This window comes from Epinephelus lanceolatus, chromosome 17, assembly GCF_041903045.1.
Source record: "Epinephelus lanceolatus isolate andai-2023 chromosome 17, ASM4190304v1, whole genome shotgun sequence".
Lineage (NCBI taxonomy): Eukaryota > Metazoa > Chordata > Actinopteri > Perciformes > Serranidae > Epinephelus > Epinephelus lanceolatus.
The window spans coordinates 23,610,260-23,628,810 of NC_135750.1; the positions used below are offsets into that span (position 1 = coordinate 23,610,260).

Here is an 18,551-nt window from a genome sequence, read left to right on the forward strand (position 1 = left end):
ACGTGGTTGGGTTTAGGCAACGAAAACACATGATTAGGTTTAGGAAAAAAGAACAGGGTTTGGAGTCTTATGGGACACAAACACCGCTCTCTTGGGTGAAAGTTGGTGTTTGTTTGACCCATACACCACCACTCCCACCCACCCCATTTGGACTTTCACCAGCTTAACTTTTGTACTTGTCCCAACACGTTTCCCCCTGATGCCGCCGTGCACTGTTTAACTATAACGGCAACCACCTGCGTATCATGCTGACGTTAAAGGATGCCTTTTTTGTTGGTTTCTGTCACCACAAGTCATTGCCCAAGCGTCGGATTTCGACAATTTCGGAGTGAGACCGGGCTCCCTGTACACACACAGTAAGAGGGTTACCTATTAACATCACATGGCTAATGTAACCTAATGGTTATCAATTATTGTTTGGTGTTGGTGTGAGTTTGTTGGGATTGTTGAACTGACCATTTGCCAGCCTCGGAGGAGAGTGGCTTCAGATATGGTCCTTAAGCACCTTGTCTAACCCGCCGTGTAACAGCAGAAACCAACAGTTTAAGTAAGATAAGCTGCTAAAACACTGCTATAAAATGTCGCCATCTGTGGCCCAGATAACCTCCAAATGTGGTCTGAGTGATCAGATCTCCAAACGCATTTAGAACACATTAGGGGGAATTCACGCCTGCACTTAGCTGTCCCCTTGTGATTCAGTCACCGAGACGCATGTTAATACCAGGTGTTAAGAGCATCTTTGCTTCTGAGGAAGACTCAGTCTCACTCTTACCTGCGACATTTTAGCAAATACACCACAACGTCTTTCTCAGATGGTTTACCTTTTGTCAGCGTGACTCATCCTCAGGGAGAAATAGGCAAAAAAGATTCACAAGCTGTAAATATTCCTCAGTTTTAGAACATATATATGCAACAATTAAAATTAACATTATATGCTTGAAGCCTTCAATGTGAAATCTTGTCATGTCTTTCCCTCTAAAAGTGTAAAAGAAGGAAATGAGTATCATTGACATCATCAAAATGATTTTCTATTCCAGACGCCTGACACACACAGACACAGCACACATCAGTGCATCACATTTCAAGACGTCTATATCAATATCAAACATATGCCTGAACAGCCTCAGGGATCGAATCAGATGTTCCCTGTCTTACATACTATTTTCAGTCAGTGATACCAGATGCTCATAAGTAATTGTGATGTGAATAGGATCTCAGTTCATCATTATCAGAGTGCATTATATAGAGGAAGATGTGTTTTTACACTGCATGAAAAGATTCAAATAATTGATTAGAAGGCAAACACCAACAGAAAACACACACAGCATTAATATTTATTTACGATATTTTCCTTTTGAAAGATACTTTCTATTTTCCTCTTCTACTCTTGGGCTCAACTTTATTGAGGACCCACTTTAGTGCACCCAAATTACAAATGTTCAAACGGGAGTTATTGAAAGCAACCATCCTGGACCCCCAGTGTTGATTGCTAAAGGGGTTAATGTGTTTTTGGATGTTCATGCAGCATCAACATCACGTCAGCACTTCAACTCTATTACCAAGAGGAGTGGCAGCCCTTCATGTTATGAGCCATAACTCAAAGTGCTGAGTAAACCCATGTTTTAGCATATGTGTTATTTTTTTCATACATGCATCATCTCTGTCTGTCATGTTCATTTGAACTTCATTTCCACTATATTAGTTGTCTGTCCATCTATACTCCTACCTCCATCTTTCTTTCATATTGTTGCTCTGAGAGTTTTTTTTTTTCTTATTTACCAAAGAGCAGTGCCAGAGACTTCAAAAGAAACATTTGGTTTTGGTGACATATTTCGCTATTTTGGAAATAGCATTGGGAGAAAGAGACACTTAAATTCTTTACTTAATAATAATTATGATAAACCTTCAAGACAAAGTTACAAATTGCTTTACATTGTTGTGCAAGAAATACCACAATTTAGAGGTTTATACTACTATATTATAATAGTGTATTATTATTATTGAACAATATATACCAATTGACATTTTTTATCTATAACCATGTGTCATATTTTATGACATGATGATGTATTATGTGAAAAAATGTAATCTGTAAAGTAACTCGTATCAATAGGCTCACTGTTAAGTAAAGTAAAAGGTACAATATTCCCCTCTGTAATGTAGGGGAGTAGAAATATACAGTAGCATAAAGCAGAAATACTTAAGTAATGTAGGCCAATAGCACCTCACAATTATAATACTTAAAGGGAAACGTTGCAGATTTTCAACCAGCTCGTTGTCATCACAGTGTGTGCAGTGTGTGCAGATGAAGGGTGCTTGGCTTCCCCCTGTATCGAGGGTGTGTAAAGCCCATTTCAGACCAAAGATTCATGATGAGACGAGTTGAAACATGCAACTACTTGCAATGTGCCAGTCTGCAATGTTCTAAAAACCTGCCAGTTCACACCAATGCAACTAGATGAGATGGTATATCATCTCTATGCAACAAGTTTTTTTTTTACCTCTGTTCTGATTTCCAGCTTTTCAGGCTTATTTTGTGGCTGAATATAATCTGTAGCTTCTTGAAATATGAATAGGGGTAGTGATAGTGAACTACTGGCCACAGTTACATTTGTGGTGATGAAACGGCAAAAAACAGAAACAAAACTAGCATCAGATGGACTGTATTCATAATGAACACGCCACAATAATATAAATAACCAGCGTCAATTAATCAGTCAATGAGAATGTGTTTGTGTGAGGTAGGCATAAGCACATACAGCCAGCAGCAGTAGCAACCCAGCATCTGACGCTGGCACACATGAAGACGGAAACAGAGGAGAGATGGAGCACCTGTTGCAGCAGGTGAAAACGCTATCTGGCTGTTTCATCTCGTCGCAAATCTTTGGTCTAAACTGGGCTTAAAGAGGACTGGATACAGGGCCGTTCATTCCTATGAAAGTTGCTCAGTGGTGCACAAAGCCAAAAATGTTTAATTCCTGGGTAGATTTTCAGCATCCATGGGCCCATAGAGCAAGCGTACCAGCGTTTCCTTCAACCCGCCTCCCAGCTGCTTGGTTTTGGGCTCCTCCACATGAATGACAGTTCACATTAAATCTGGATTTGTCTATTAGTGCATTTTACAACTTTTAGGACATACTGATTTAAAGACTCTGGGTTACTTAGGTGATTGTACTGGGAATTTGATGCAGCTAATAAATAAATGAATAAATAAAAAATCTGCTAAGTCCATGGGAAAAGGTCTTTTTCAGCACCATGGCTTCATGGGGTTTGCCCCATTTCCCTGGAACTTCACCAACTTCCAGCAGCAGAGGTCCACCAGGTGAAGTGAAATGCGGTACAGGAGGAAGCACTGAACAATGTTCATCTACACACACTGCGATGATACAGAGCTAATTGCAAATAGCCAGTTTCCCTTAAATACAGTAGTTTAGTAAATGTTAAAGTTGAGTTACTTTTTGCTGCTTGACTAAATTATGTCGTCATGTGAGAAAAAGAACAAACCTTGTGCAAATTCTGTCTTGTGCTCTTTGGTCAGGTATTTTGTTGCTAAGCATGTTAAACTGTTTGAATTAAACATTTAAATTTTGATGAGAGTTAGATAAGACGCTTGATTAACCTGGAAATCCAGATGCCCGCTGAATTGCCATCGGACCAATCAGATCAGTCTATCTGACAGAGGCGGGCTCTGGGTGGACGTAACATGATGCGGACAGCGCTGTGCCGTAGGGGTCGAAAAGTAAACAGCCAAGATGGCAGCTGCCAAAGGACCGTGTCCATTCAATTTAGCCTTGGAAGAAATGCTAAGCCAACTACACTTTTTTTTTCCTTGAGAGAGGAAGAGAAGACTGCCCTAGAAGCCTTCGCTCCCAGGAAGGATGTTTTTGCCGTTTTGCCAATGGGATACGGCAAAAGCACAATATATCAGTTAGCCCCACTGGTCGGCAAACCAATGGGGCTAACTGCAATGAATACGTCACCTTGTTTTTTGCTCTGATTGGCTATCTGCTATCCAATTGTGTGCAGCGGCATTTGAAATGCCTCAGTTAGTGCCGCCCCTTGGGTAGGAATGGTGTATTGGTGAGGGCCAGACTCAAAATCTTTCTAGATTTGAGTCTGGATTTCCAGGGTAACGCTTGATACCACTCCCACATCTGTAGAATAAATGGGAAGCAGTTGCCTAGCTGAGCTTGGCATAATGACTGGAAACAGGGTGAAACAGCTAGCCTGGCTGTATCAAATGATAAGTCGTCTACCAAATGTGTACCAAAAAAGTCCTCCTTTTTTCAGACTCTCTTCTAAGCTAACTGCCTTCTGGCTCCAGCTTTATATTCAGTAGGCTACTGCACAGATATGGAAGTGATATTGTTCTTCTCATTTAACTCTCAGCTAGGAAGCAAAAAAATGTGTTTTCTGATATGTTGAACTGTCTTTTAAAACACTATTTATCCTTAAAATTTCATACCCAACTTCAGAGCTCTTTGCTTTATATGAAAATACATTCAGCATCATCAGATGTGAGACCTCTCTGTTACTTTGTGCTGGTATGAATGCTGGAGCGTGTTGATAAAGTCTCTTTAGGTTCTGGGAACTGCACACTGTAAAGTAAATCACATTATTCCACCTGCAGTACTTACGTATGTAATTTGCAAGGCTTTTTTTTACCTTGTAACAAGCAAACAAAGCAGCCTGACATTCATCTGAGTTTACTCTGAGGAAGTCAAGCCAGGTGAGAACACTGTTAGTCTATTTGTGAACATCACAAACACTGCACAGAATCTGTTTGTGAACCTTATTTCAGTTGCTGCAGTTGGGCGACACAGAAACCTGTTTCTCCTTTGATGCACTCATGTGGAGTTTGAGTTGTGGCAGTTAAGGACAATTTCTTTTTTGCTTTCCCACTCCTGCGTCTTATTTTGCACACACGCTCTAATGTTGTGGGGCGTTCTGTTAAATGTTTGTCAGGATGGCAAGAAATTGATTTGACAGTAATCCAAAAAAAAAATCTGTTATAGTTAACAGCTATGTGCAGTGTAGATTGAGTGACATTTTTTGTTTTACTGCATGAGAGATTAGTGATACTCCCTGCGGTGCGACGGTTTCCATATTTAGAAGCCAGAGAGCAGAATGCAAAGGATTAGCTACCTGTGAGAAGGTCGGCGGCTCATTAATCTACCACTGTGATTCAGAGCAGCCTGCCCCACTAAAAAAATCTCAAATTCAAAAGAAAGGAATGACACTTGTGTCTCTTTGCGGTATTTCAAATTACAAGTATAACCTCAAGTGGTCATTATCAGTTTGCATTCTGAGTGGACCATTGATTTGAAATATGAGGTACTGCAACACAATACTCCAGCTTCCCTACCTAATTATCTTCTTGCTCCATATGAGAGGGTTTTCTTTTCTATTCCCACTTAACCTATTGTGCACCACAGATCTTCAGTCTAATTTAGCTGAAATGGCAGCATACATTTCCTTTATCCTTTCTTAGATACCTGATAGAACTATTTTGACGCATTTTGTTCAGTTTCATGCCAGAAGTTCATCTAATGAGAAGCAACCAGAATAGATGAAGCAAGAACTTTGCCTGAGGCCAGAACTGCACCAAATGTGATTAAATAGTAAAAATAATGAATTCAAGCCAAAATAGCTGGAATTGATCACTTTTGCATGGCTGCACTTTGCATTTACAAGACTCTAATAGAAAGTTTTTATGGAAACATTTACAGTTTAATGTGTTTTTAAAAACTTTAACACCAGCCTGTCGTCCCAGTCGTTATAATTTCATCATGCATGCAGTCCTGAGACACGTCAGTGGATATATATATGAAAAACTCCCAGCGACTCTCCATGCATTTGATTTCAGCTCTAAATATAACTGCTTTGGACACATAATATGGATGATATTTTTGACATGAGCTGCCATTTACGTTAAACCCAGTCCCAGGAATAAGTGTCATCCTATCAGCCTTTCATTTGTGTGATTACTGCTTATCTGCAGTAAAGATACAGACCAGCGCTGAGAGAATTAGTGGATTAATTAAAAAGCCTAAAGGGCGTCATTATCGTGTGGTGTCAAATATGTGTATATTTTTAGGATCATAATTACCATAAATGTGGGAGTTCATGTTAGTAATGATGCATGTCATAAGCAGTTACCCTTTTTAGTTCCACTCAAATGTCACATATATTATTGTAGAATATTTCTTTAACTCGAGTTCATGCACAAGAAATCACAACCCTGTGAGTCAGAGTAGACTGAATTTATGTCGTGGTCAATAAGATGTTTGTTTTGTGTGAGTGAAAGTACATTTTGTTAACTTTGCAAAATCCATGTAATCCAACTACAATCTACTGTTATATTCACATACTACAGTTAGAGGTAGCAGACAATTATCTTACCACAAAGACTGGAAACAGCGCCTGGCTGTAGGTTCCCGTTGGTTTCACAGTTTCAACAAATGAGATACAACATGATAATCAGTGAGCAGCCTGGTCTCACTACCAGGGTGTCAAAATATGCTATTTAGGCAGTTTCATCATCACCTTTAGCATCTGTATGAGATGCACTGGGCTTTCAACAAACTTCAATGTAAATCCATCTGTGTTATTATCAGACGGTCAGGGCAATGGACGCTGTATACAGAGGGTGAAAGTCCTCTTAGAGTGAGTAAAGGGGAGGTGGATGGGTCCAACAAGCACAGGACTTTCACCCATTAGACCAGTGTTTGTATGTGCGAAACTAAAAGTCAACATTGAGTCATTTTCTCACCTGAGTTGTTAGTCTCTTAGTTAGTCCCTTGAGTCATTAATTGTGTTGACCAAGATCTTTTCCTAACCAAGCAAGTGGTTTTGTTTCCCTAACCTGACCATCAACCCTTCTTAGTCTCAAAAGCCCTTGATCCAACTCTTAACAGAGGAGACAAGGAAGAAAGCGAGGCGTATCTTAGCAGATAGCGCCCATCCTCTCTTCGGCCAGTTTCAGCTCTTGAGCTCCAGGAGGTGCTGGAGTCCCTTTGGCAACCAGAAATGTATTTTAGAAGTTTAGACGTTTTAGAAGTCCTTCATCCCAGTATCCTTAACTCAGCAAAGTGACTGATGAGTTTTAAACCACAGTTATCTTTTGTTGTCTTTTGTGTTTGGTGAGCCAAAGACAAATTTCCACCAATGGTGGACGATAAAGATATATTCTGTTCTATTCTATTAGTCCATGAGGCCACTTATATGTTTGTGGTTATGTCTCTTTGTTTTATACTATGTGTCCTACTGTTTTCTAATTTTACTGTAAAGCACTTTGTGAATTCTTTCTGTGAAAGGTGCATGACACAGTGCTGACCCCTATTGCTTCAAGCTACAATGCAAAAGGCTGCCCCTGACGTCATTATAATAATGCCAGGGGCTTCTGGGAGGGAGGGATGGGGATGAGATCAAGTTGTGCCAAGTGCTTTTTTTTTAAAAAACTTTCCCCCGATCCAAGTCTTTATGCTAAGCTAACCAGCTGTTGGCTGTTGTTTAATGTTTATCACACAAGTATAAAGTGTGGTATCAATCTTCTCATCTAACTCTCTGAAGGACAGTGGAAAGGCTTATTTCCCAAAAATTAAAACTCTTCCTTTAGATTTTACATTCATACAGTTTAACATGCTTTTGGTACCAAAATATTAGTGAACACAAAAGAAGATATACTTAATCTAAAGATTTATTTTCCTTTAATTTTAGTTTACCACATGCTGACATAATTTTTCAGTGCCTAGTTATCAGAAGTCAAAAGTAACTAGTTAAATATTTCCTCAAGTATTGAACTACCTTACTCTACTCCACTATATTTTAGAGGCAGTACATGACAAATTATTAGGGATGTTCCCTGGTCAGTCAAGGACATTTTCCGTTTCCACAACAATAATGTTTGTCTTAACAACTTAATATCTTAACTTGTAGTTCAAACACCATCTCAAGCACCTCTAATCTGGCAGAAAATTATGCTTTCAAGCTTTAATCCCTCTTGTTTTATTGGTTTTGCGACACAGAGAACGCTCACCCATGTTTGATTTAATTGAATTATTTTGGGAGCAGGAGGATCAAAGGTTAAATTAGCGTGTATTGGCGAGCCTCTCCTCAGTTGCTCAGCTCTGCACATGGGGCTTTTACTCCACACGACGTCAGAGGGACATGTGTGGGTACATGTGAATTATATGTGTGGGGCATGTGGTGTGGTGAAATGAAGCACACCCCCTGAGCTCAGAGCGACTTGCTGGGTTTTCTCAGGTTTCACTCTCTCAGTTACTCCTAAACATTTGCCTCATTTTCTCCTGTCAGAACTTATCTGCGTCCCATGAGAAGACAACCGGGGAGACCATGTCAGAGAAGGAGATTTTCAAAGCGGAGAAAGTCTTTATCAAAGACCCTGTGGAGGGAGGAGCAGGAAACGCAACCCAGCCAGGGACAAAGCGTCACGTAAGTACAACACAAGTCATGTGGAAACTATGACAGAAAGCTTTGGCATTGTCAGGAGATAAAATCAATGGACGTGACAGTCCGAGCTGGACATTTATTGCCTTTCAAATCGGACAGTTTAATTAGAATCTTGTAATAAGTTAATATGCAGATATTCCCACAAGTTTTTATAGTTTCTTCTTTGTAATGGGTTTATTGTGTGAGTGTCAGATAGTGCCTGCATGAAAGGACTTTCTTCTTCTCTGCATATATTTTGGTCATGCTGGCTTTTAAGAGTTTATAGTCAAGCACAGAAAACAAAACAATCACACTTTAGTTTCAATTTAATAAAAACTTTTCTGTTTTTCAGCCTTCACTGGATCACGTGAGCCTCTCTCACACCAAAGCGTCTCCCTCAGTCAGTGTTCAGTCTGAAAATACCCCCAACCACGTCGCTGCCGGCACGGCCTCTATGGAAACAGCTGTTGATAAACACAGGGGCATTTCCCAGCGGCAGTGTCACGATACCTCTGGACTTACTGAGGTTAGCTCGGGTTACTTTGTAAATAGGGCGTCTGTGTCAGAAGACAGAATAAGCCCCACAAACTCGGCAGACCTGTTCCCCACCCCGGCATCATCCAGAGAGTCCATCCTCTCAGAGGGCTCGGACAGAGAGAAGGGCTGGTCAGCTGTGCAGCTTTGCTCTGTCACCTCTCCCACTTCTCTCAGCCGCACTGTCTCTCCCTGCTCATCAGTCCGCTCTGGCGTCTTCTCTCCCTCTGTCGTCCAGATCAAGAGGCACTTTCTGGCTCCTGGCTCTAGTCTAGTTCAAACCCCTTGTTTCTCATCCTGTGAGAGCCTGTCCTCCTCTGGCTGTCCCCAGTCCCCTCCTCCTCCTACCCGGCACCGGCCTCCTCTCACCCGACTCTCACTCCTCACTGCCATCTTGAGAAAAGGCCGTCTCCCTGTCCTGTCTGCTGCTGTGCAGAGGCCTTACACCCCCTGCTGGCCTGTTAGCCCCGTGACCCTGTCCTTCTGTAACGCATGCTCAGCAGCCTCCAGTGTGGCCTCCATCCCCCTCGAGTTTTCCTCCCAGTTCTCCTCATCAGCATCTATAGATAGTCAGAGCCACATTTACAGGGAGCCTCATAAATACGTCACATCTCCTCCACCTGTGCAGTCGAACAAGCTCAGCAGTAGAAGCCCACAAACTCAAGTGCAAAGCTGCTCGGAGCAAATTAGCTCAGGCAATGTGCCTAGATGGGAGCAGGTTATTTCACCCTTGGCAAGGAAGAGCAGCACACTCCCCCGAGCTCCACCTCTATTCTGCTCAAACTTCAATTCTGTTTCTCCATTAAAACATGAAGTAATAGACTGTTGTGCAACTTCCAAGAAGCTGCAACACACACACATGTCCACCTCCAAGTCCCCTGAGTTGAAGCCCATCAACACTGGCATACACCTCAAGGGCCCTGCAGATAACAACCATAAAAAACTCATCTCCTCGTCCCCCAAAGTTACTAATGAGCAAGAAACCTCCATGCCCCAGAAATGGGGTCGCCCAGAAAATTCATCTCTCTCAAGGCTTCAATTGCTTTCTCAGCAACTGAGATCTCCACCTGTCTGCCCTCCTCGGCTTCAGCCTTCTCAGTCACACTTACCGGGTGTCACAATCATGCGTAACACAGCATCACCACCTGTACAAAACACCACAGAGAGGTGTGAGTCAGGGAGGAGCTGTCCTGATTCCAAAAGTGCCACAACATCAGCTCACATAGCTCACTGTCTGTCTCCTTCCCGCTACACACCCATTGCTTTTCCCGGATGGCCGTCGCCCACCAGCTCCCCCACACCTACGCCCTCTCCTGCTCCACCAATCAGAGACTTCACCCCGTCCCCTTCTCTCTCCATGCGCTCCACGCCCTCCCCAAGGCCGGGGAGTGGAATATCAGACTGCAGTGACAGGGAGGGTAAAAAAAGAAAGGTAGCTGCTCTGCTTGCCATATGCATGTTTAAACTGAGATTATTATTTAATATGCTCCGTGTGACATACTGTTCTCCCACGCTATGTAGTTAAAAACAGATTTCGCTCATTTGATAGCAGGATATCAAGTGCTGTTCTCTGCGTGGAGCTGTTTGTAGATTTCTGTTTGTGTTTGCCACATCATTTATTAATGTTGTTATAGATCCTTGCGTCTCAGAGTTTTCAAACATTCTGTTTGCTGGATTGTAATGACTGACACATCTGAAATGTCATATGTTGAAGCAAGAGGAAAACCAACATCACCAAATCGATACAGCAGCTTTTTTGAACTCAGGTTTCTAGGCCAGACATACATGCTTTAAGTTATGTAACGCAAGTAGTATAAAATTCAGAGTATTAACCATCAAGAATTGAATTTATTCAGCCGATGTGGGACTTGCCTGTCAGTTTGAAAAAGTTGTTTGTAGCTGAACTTTTTGCTGACATTTACAGCCAGTCAAAAGAGCAAACAAACACACTTCAGTATTGTTGTTGCCATCGGGTGTCTGGAGCATGGCTGTTTTGCATGATTAGTAGCCTGCGGCGGTGTGAGATAAAGCATGCCTAAAGACATGTAAAACACTTAAGACAAGCTTCCACGAGACATTTATACAAAGTTTATCTTTAGTGAAATGCAGACATTTGAATTAATTTATATTCATGGTCTTCTTTTCGCTCTCTATGAACTCCAGACACACAAGATTAAGTCAAGCTACAAATCGCTCGCTGCAATTCCCACAAACACCCTCCTGTTGGACCAGCAGGTGAGCTTCCTCAATTGACTCTAATCCCACTAACTCATCTTGTTATCCTGTTAAACATCCAGTGATATGAAGCCCTCTAGTGATTATTGCTATGTGGAGCATCATGTGAAGATTGTGAAATGGGAATAAACTCATGAAGTTTGTTTTAACTAGAATTACTTCCACAAAATCTATACAATCACCACAGTTTCCCAAAATTAGCGTCACCAACTCAGTACCTGACCAAATGTCTCCCCCTCTGTTTCTGACTCATGACGTTGAGTTGACCTTTGACCTTTTGGATATGAAATGTCATCACTTAATCGTTTTATCCTGCGAGACATTTGAGTGAAATGTTGTCATAGTTAGCCAATGAATTCTTGAGTTATGTTCAAAAATGTGCTTTATAAGGTCACAGTGACCTTTTCCACCAAAATCTACTCAGTTCATCAGTGAGTCCGCCGAGGCGTTGCTGAGATATCGCATGCCCAAGAATGGGACAGGCGGACAGACCACCTCAAAACACACTGCCTCTGGTCATGGCTGTTTATGGGGCAGAGCCATAGTAAGTAGGGATGGGAACTGGTAAGGTTTTGGTGACACCAGTGCAATTAGCGATTCTGCTTATTTGTCTTGATCAATTTTATGTGTGGAAAAAGGCCTTCACAGGTTTTTCAGTATCGTTTTCTTACCTCTGAGTCAGTGTGCCGATGAAACGAAAGAATATTTGTACAGCATTCATCTTCATGTAGGTTTTCGTATGCATGGAGCTAATGCTGTTATGACACAGGATAATTACACTCGGTAACTGACATGTTGCTTAGCTTGAAAGCCGTGGCACTTGTGCGTAGAGTGTCAAATACATGGCATTCCTGAAATTTAAGCTCATGTTGCGTAGACAGATGTTTCAGCACATTAGTGGTGTTACCCCCTTACTTGAGATTATTTTACAGAAGTGAAAAGCATCACTGTTGTCAGCTTATTTGTGAAACGAAGCCACGCTTTGGACCATTTCTTCCTCTCTGCCATCACTTTGCACGTTACCAGCAGCATAGATGTGAGATTGACATCACCGTGGTGCATTGTGCAACTGTCTGAAACCATCTCCTTCAGTAAAATGAATTCAATTCAGTTTTATTCATAAAGCCAAATATCACAAATCAGTTTGCCTCAGAGGGCTTTACAGCAGATGACATCCCTCTGTCATAAACTTGGAGGCAAATGAATCTGACAGTTTGGAACCAGTTCTCAACTAGAACTGGTTCTTGATTCCCATCCCTAAAACAAAGCCTCCACTCATCAGGTTTTATAGAGGATTTTTGAGATAAAACTTGACAGAAAACTAATTTCACAAGGATTCAAAAGCTAAGTAAGATGTCAGTCTTAAAACCTTTTTTAAATGTCAAATCAGACCAAACGAGATGTAAAAACATGGCATATTACTGTCCTATGATCACTGCAGTATGGTATATTTAGAGCTGCAGGAGGGAGAGCTGACTGAGAGGAATACAGAGTGGCTGAATATAAATTATCTGTTGGAGATGTTGGAATGTTGTCTAAACCTACTGTGCAATCACTCAGAGTAAGCAGCAGTCCTGGCAGGGAGTTCAATCTGTCCACTCTGCTTTGCATTCACAGGCAATAGACGAGCAGGTAGAGAGGGAAGAGAGTCCATGTGACAGGTTGGAAAGAGGTGATACGTTGGACAGAAGTGTTGCAGACACCCACGCTGAGGTATCAGTGCACACATCACTGCTGGTTTTCACCGCACACTTTCTACAACAGTCCGATAACATCAAATGTTTTCTACAGATGTGCTCGCCCGCTGAGCTCCGGCAGCAGTCAGAGGAACTTTATGCAGTTATTGATGAGATATTGGCAAATTCCATTCCAGAAGTGAGTTCAGTTCATTTCAATTGAATAAAATGTGTGAAAATGTTGACCTATGACATCAAAAGTGATTTAATGGGTTTATTCTTGCAACTTTTAAGAGCAAAACATCCCGCTCACAGCAGTCCGACAGGTCATCGACCAATGCTGGTCTACAGGTACAGTGTGTTTCTTTAACAGCATGTGGCACACTCACTAACTCTTGATTTCTCCTTCAAGTTTCTTAAAGAAATAGTCTGACATCTTTGGAAAATAGGCTCATTCGCTGATAGTTGAGAGGATTAATACCACTCTCAGATATGAGAGTTGCTTCAGTCCCATCAGATCTGTATCATTCACCTGGAATTTAGCCTGACATATCAGGTACGAGATTTAGAGAAAAGTTTGACCAACGCTTGTTCACACAGCATGAGTTTTTAAAGATGACACCGGGTGTAATAAAATCTGTCACCACAGAAATGCAATGTCACATAAAAAAAAGTTCAAAGTCAAAAAGAAAAGCAATTAACTGTCCTATAACTAGGGTATCACAATTCTGAAATACTAAATATGGTTAACATAAGGAAAATTAGAAACTGTCTTAAAGCTGAAATACACACCTCTTCTGTCGGGCTGTCAGGCGATTAAAAAAAGTAAATTAGTAAATTAATGACATGCTCTGTGATTAATCAATCTAAATCAATAGCAGTATAGAGGGGGAAATTACAACACGTGTAATAGTGAAGCCGGATTTTATTATTATTATTATTATTATTATTATTAATAATAGTAATAATAATAATAAGAAGAAGAAGACATTTATATTTAAAAAGGCACCTTTCAAAACACCCAAGGTCACCGTACAAAGCATGACATAACATAACATAAAATAACATAACATAACATAACATAACATAACATAACAAGAGACATGAATTGGCAAACACATATTGTTGCTGTGATGAAAATCAGACGGGCTGTGGTAGACAGGTAGACTTATTCAATTTGTGTCTGTGTGTCTCAAGTGTAGGTTGACAAGGCTAGCTGCTAGGCATCACAGGCTATACTACCTCAGGGTTCGCTGCTAAATGCTTTGCATTGAGGTCATAGTCAGGCTTGCAGTACTCTGATGGTACAATAACTCCTTACTGCGGAAACTGCAGAGAACGGTGGTCATATCAACAGTTAAATTTGGGCATTTTTAAAATGTAAATGTTCCATTTACATTTTCTTTGTGTGGGTCTTCGTGTCATTCTTGTCCCCTTTCTTAATTTGGAGGTTTTTGTAGGACACAGCGCAGGTGTAAATCTTTTTATTTTCCTCAGCAGTATTTTGCAGAGATTTCAGTTGCAGGGTGGATAATTGATCAGTCCAATCAGAGCAGATCAGTCAGATGATGGATGAGAGGAGCAGCTGTTTGTGAGTGAAAGCAAACATTTAGACCCGGCACGATTACATTTCACTTTTACTGCTTCTGACATTTTGCTGCTCCGCCTATGCCCAGAGTACACTCCGCAATGAATAATGGCATACATATTCAAACAGCACTCATAATAAACAGTCCAGCTCCAAAAACAGAAAATCAAAACGTGGCAGCTGATGTTTTAATTGTAGGAAACCCTGCCTCACCCTCTGCACCTTTGTTGGTGGTTTTTGAGGTAGACAGAGTGTCAGAGTTTCTTGAAGAGTAAAAAAAGAATTAATCGTGGCTCACAAGAACGTCTGTACACTTGGAACAATAATAATATAGCTAATTGGCCGATACATTTCAATAGTATGTAAATGTTAGCTTTGTACTGTAGTTCACATTGATTTAGACTGAGCCAGCTCACATGATTATGATTTTCTTGCTTCAGTACACAACAGCTTGTATAATTTAACATCTCTCACCAACAGCCTGCAGAACGTCATGAAACAGCTAAATTGAAATTAGAACTTATACAATAAGTCATTGAATTAAGATAAAATAGAAAAATAGGAAAAGTAAAACTGCAACCTTGAGGCCACAGAAATGAATGCTCTGCCCAGTGCTTTATGGAGATACAAACTGGAAGTGAGATAAAAGTGAATTCTGACTGTATAATAATCTGCACATGAAATGAAAAGGCATCTGTTCATTATTCATCAAAGGGGAGATCTGCTCATCATTTCCAAAAGAAACATACAAATTAAAAGTTTTCCATTTTCCCCAACAGATGAGGCTTTTGTGACTCTTCTGTTCTGTTTCAGATGTTTCTTTCTTTCTCTTTTACTTTCAGCAGGACTCGTCATTTACAAAATCCTTGGGACGTGAAACCAAATATGTGAGTGAGAGTCAGATCGTTTTGTCTGTACAATTAAAGGAAAATATTTTTCTCAACATTTTTCCACCCACATAAGAAAAAGTGACAACCCACCAGCGACAGTTTCACAAATTTAACTTTCAATTTTAGAGCTGAGCTGTTGTGACAAGTCAACGTTTCATTGTGTTTTGAGCTGCAGAGGGCCCTAAAGAGAGCATTTTCCATCAGGAATTTTACAGCTTCAAACGTCTTTACACAGATTTGGTACAGCCTGCATTAACAGGCTCTCTGGAGGGAAAAGACAGAACTGCAACATTAAAGGAATAGCTCAACATTACGAGAAAAATGCACAAAATATATTTTGTTTTTAAGCGAGTCAGATGAGATAATATTAGCCTAGCTTAGCATAAAGACTAGAAACAGGGGGGAACAACTACCCTGGCCCCTCTAAAGTTTAAGAATAAGTCTACCAGCTTCTAAAAAAGCTCACTACTTACTTTGGAGGTGCGTTCAGATAGTAGTTTGACCACTGCAGCGTTTGTGTTTATTTGCCCTGTTTTCTCTTACATTGTTTCTTCAGGCATCTGTATGCAGCTTGCACCCATCTACCGGTGTGGAAAGGAAGCTTATGAATCCTAAAAAGGTTGGTACTCAATAATCATTTGATCACGTTTACCACTTTACCAAGTGCTTCAAAACTGATGACATATGTTGTTTTGTAAAGCAGGAATGAATTCATCTCTGCTGTCAAACTCTGAATTCTCCCTTCCAGACAAAGCCCGGGGTTATTCGCCCCATGACGGCCATTCCAAGGCTGACAGTTGAGGACAAGGAAGAATTTCATTCTAACCCATTTAGACAGGTTGTCGTCAAGCAGACTGACAGTAGAAAGGTAAGCTGGTGGCATCAGCTCATATAACAGTGTGTTTGTTTTAAACCCACATAGTGACACGCAGTAGTTTTATTTTTATTTTAAGGGATAGCACCCACGCTGCTCATGAGCTTAAATTAAAAAACAACTGGATTCCAACTTTGACAAGTTTCAACAGCAGAGAAAAGGTCCAAGTGACTAAAGACACTTCTCAAACTATTGTCCACTTCTCTGCTGTCCATCCGTATATGTGTGGTTTGTTCCAAAGATTGTATGTCTGAATACTGCATATTCACATGATGATAACTGAGCCAGTTCCACCTACTGAAGAAGGACTAGTAATATGGTTAAACTCGCCAGTTTCTTCACAAGATAATATGTTGTTGACATTTCTGCAAACCACAGATATGTTACATTTGTACATTATTATATAGTAGATACTTTGAAACTTTACGTTGAAACTATCTTTCAACAACTTTGTGGTTAACATGTGGTAGGTCTAGCCAAATACCTGCTGGGTTGTGGTTGGAAAAGGTCATGTTTTGGCTGAAAATACCCAGTGTTGGTGGCTAAAAAGCCGCTTAACACTTTGAAACCTGGAGCGACATCCCTTATCTTGTGCTGCTTTCAGACACCTTTCGCAAGTATTTAAACCTTTGAACCCTGAGCTAATAGGTGTGATTTCTTTCCAAAAACATGTGAAAAAGGGCATTGAGCAACTAGGTAAGAAATGTTAAAAAAAAAAAAGATAATAGGCGAGGCGTCGGTGGCTTAGTGGATGGAGCAGGTGCCCCATGTACAGTACAAGGCTGTTGCTGTAGCGGCCCGGGTTCAGTTCCAGCCTGTGGCCCCCAGCTGCATGCCAGCAGTTTTTTAGCTTTCTTTCTGTCTTTTAAATTTTTTATTTTTATTTTTTCTTGTTTTTGATTTCCTCTTTTCACTAATTTCTTGATCATTTTTAGTCATTTTCTTCTTTCGCTACTCACTGTCTTCTTCCCATGTTTTTAAAAGACATCAAGCCAGTTCGCTCAGGTTTCAAAGGGTTAAATGGCAGCGATGTCTTGGCAAAAAAAACAACTGCTGTCCTGGCAGTATCGCAGCAGTTAACATGACGATGTCTTGGTAGAAAACAGACACCTTTGGTGGCATTATCCCGACAGGACACACAGCCAAGGGTCACTAAAAAAGACCCACATTTGGTGGCCAAAAAGCTGCCGGCAGATGCAGTGATGACCTGCTTAAAATTAATAAATAAATGAAGGTTTTGGTGCAACACTACTATCCTCTCCACTTCCAGATGACAAAGTCAGCTCATTTACTAAATAACTGTAGAAACATCGATACAATACAAATAACATGTAAAACTGTAATGTGGTTTGCAAAAATGTACAATGCCAACATTTCTCCTGGCAACTGCATCCATGTGACTACAAACATACTGTAAAAATGGACCTTCTGTCTTTGTTATTTTTGTATGTTAGAACTCAGTGTTGGAAGGTCAAAAAAGGCGTTTGAGCATTAATGCAAAGTTCTAAGATCAGTTTCCTTTATCCAACCTTTATCCTTTTTTTCCACTAAGGTACTGATGTATATTTTACCAAATTGCCACACTTGTTTAAGGATTAAAATTAGACTCATATTTTAGGTAACAGCGAGACTGCAAAATCATGTCTCTCCACACATATCCTGCTCTTAAACCTCTCACACTTCCATGTGAGTCTTTGTTTGTGCATTGTGTGTTTGTGTGTATGTGTGCTCTGAACATCTCATTAAATCATTTAATTCTGTGATCCAAATACAAGCAAATAAGTTATTTTCAGAGAACAGTATTAAACCCTCTATCAGTCTCAAATTGGTGTTTTAATACAAGATTTGAAATTGAACTTTTTTTTTAAAATTACTAACTGCACATCTCAGGCTTTACATTTTAGGTGATTATGATACATTACTTTTTAAATAAACGATTCATCATTTGGTAAACTTTCATAAAACATACCTTCTATGAACTCTCTCACATTAATTAATTTAAGTTTTGTTGAATATTAATGACTTAGGTCATTTCCAACTTCAAAGTCCCTGGCAAGTTAATTTTACAGTGTCTCAGATTTGTTTTTCAAGGCATACTTTTTGTTTATCCTGGGGTCATATTCATTTTGAGCCCAATGTTCAAAATGTACAAATCTTATAGGGGCTTCAACACTTACAACAAAGTTCTCATCATAAATTACAGATTGGGCAATACACTTCAGTATAAAACTGATTATACTGTTTGGTGCCTCTGTTAACAAATAAAGTCCTCAATAAAATGATTAATGTGATGTCAGGAAAAT

The 18,551-nt window shown here is 40.4% G+C and overlaps 1 protein-coding gene across 3 annotated transcripts in view; it reads left to right on the forward strand.

The window, feature by feature from the left end:
- Positions 1-18,551, forward strand: part of mlip (muscular LMNA-interacting protein) — a 46,046-nt gene that overhangs the window by 12,214 nt on the left and 15,281 nt on the right. For 2 of the 3 annotated variants that reach the window (XM_033613981.2, XM_033613983.2), the window contains 9 exons: positions 8,317-8,454; positions 8,804-10,417; positions 11,149-11,220; positions 12,838-12,933; positions 13,012-13,095; positions 13,191-13,247; positions 15,327-15,371; positions 15,931-15,993; positions 16,123-16,242. In XM_033613981.2, coding sequence (XP_033469872.2) covers positions 8,317-8,454; positions 8,804-10,417; positions 11,149-11,220; positions 12,838-12,933; positions 13,012-13,095; positions 13,191-13,247; positions 15,327-15,371; positions 15,931-15,993; positions 16,123-16,242 — 2,289 coding nt within the window. The remainder of the gene's footprint in view (positions 1-8,316; positions 8,455-8,803; positions 10,418-11,148; positions 11,221-12,837; positions 12,934-13,011; positions 13,096-13,190; positions 13,248-15,326; positions 15,372-15,930; positions 15,994-16,122; positions 16,243-18,551) is intronic. The other variant, XM_033613982.2, reaches the window with a different exon arrangement.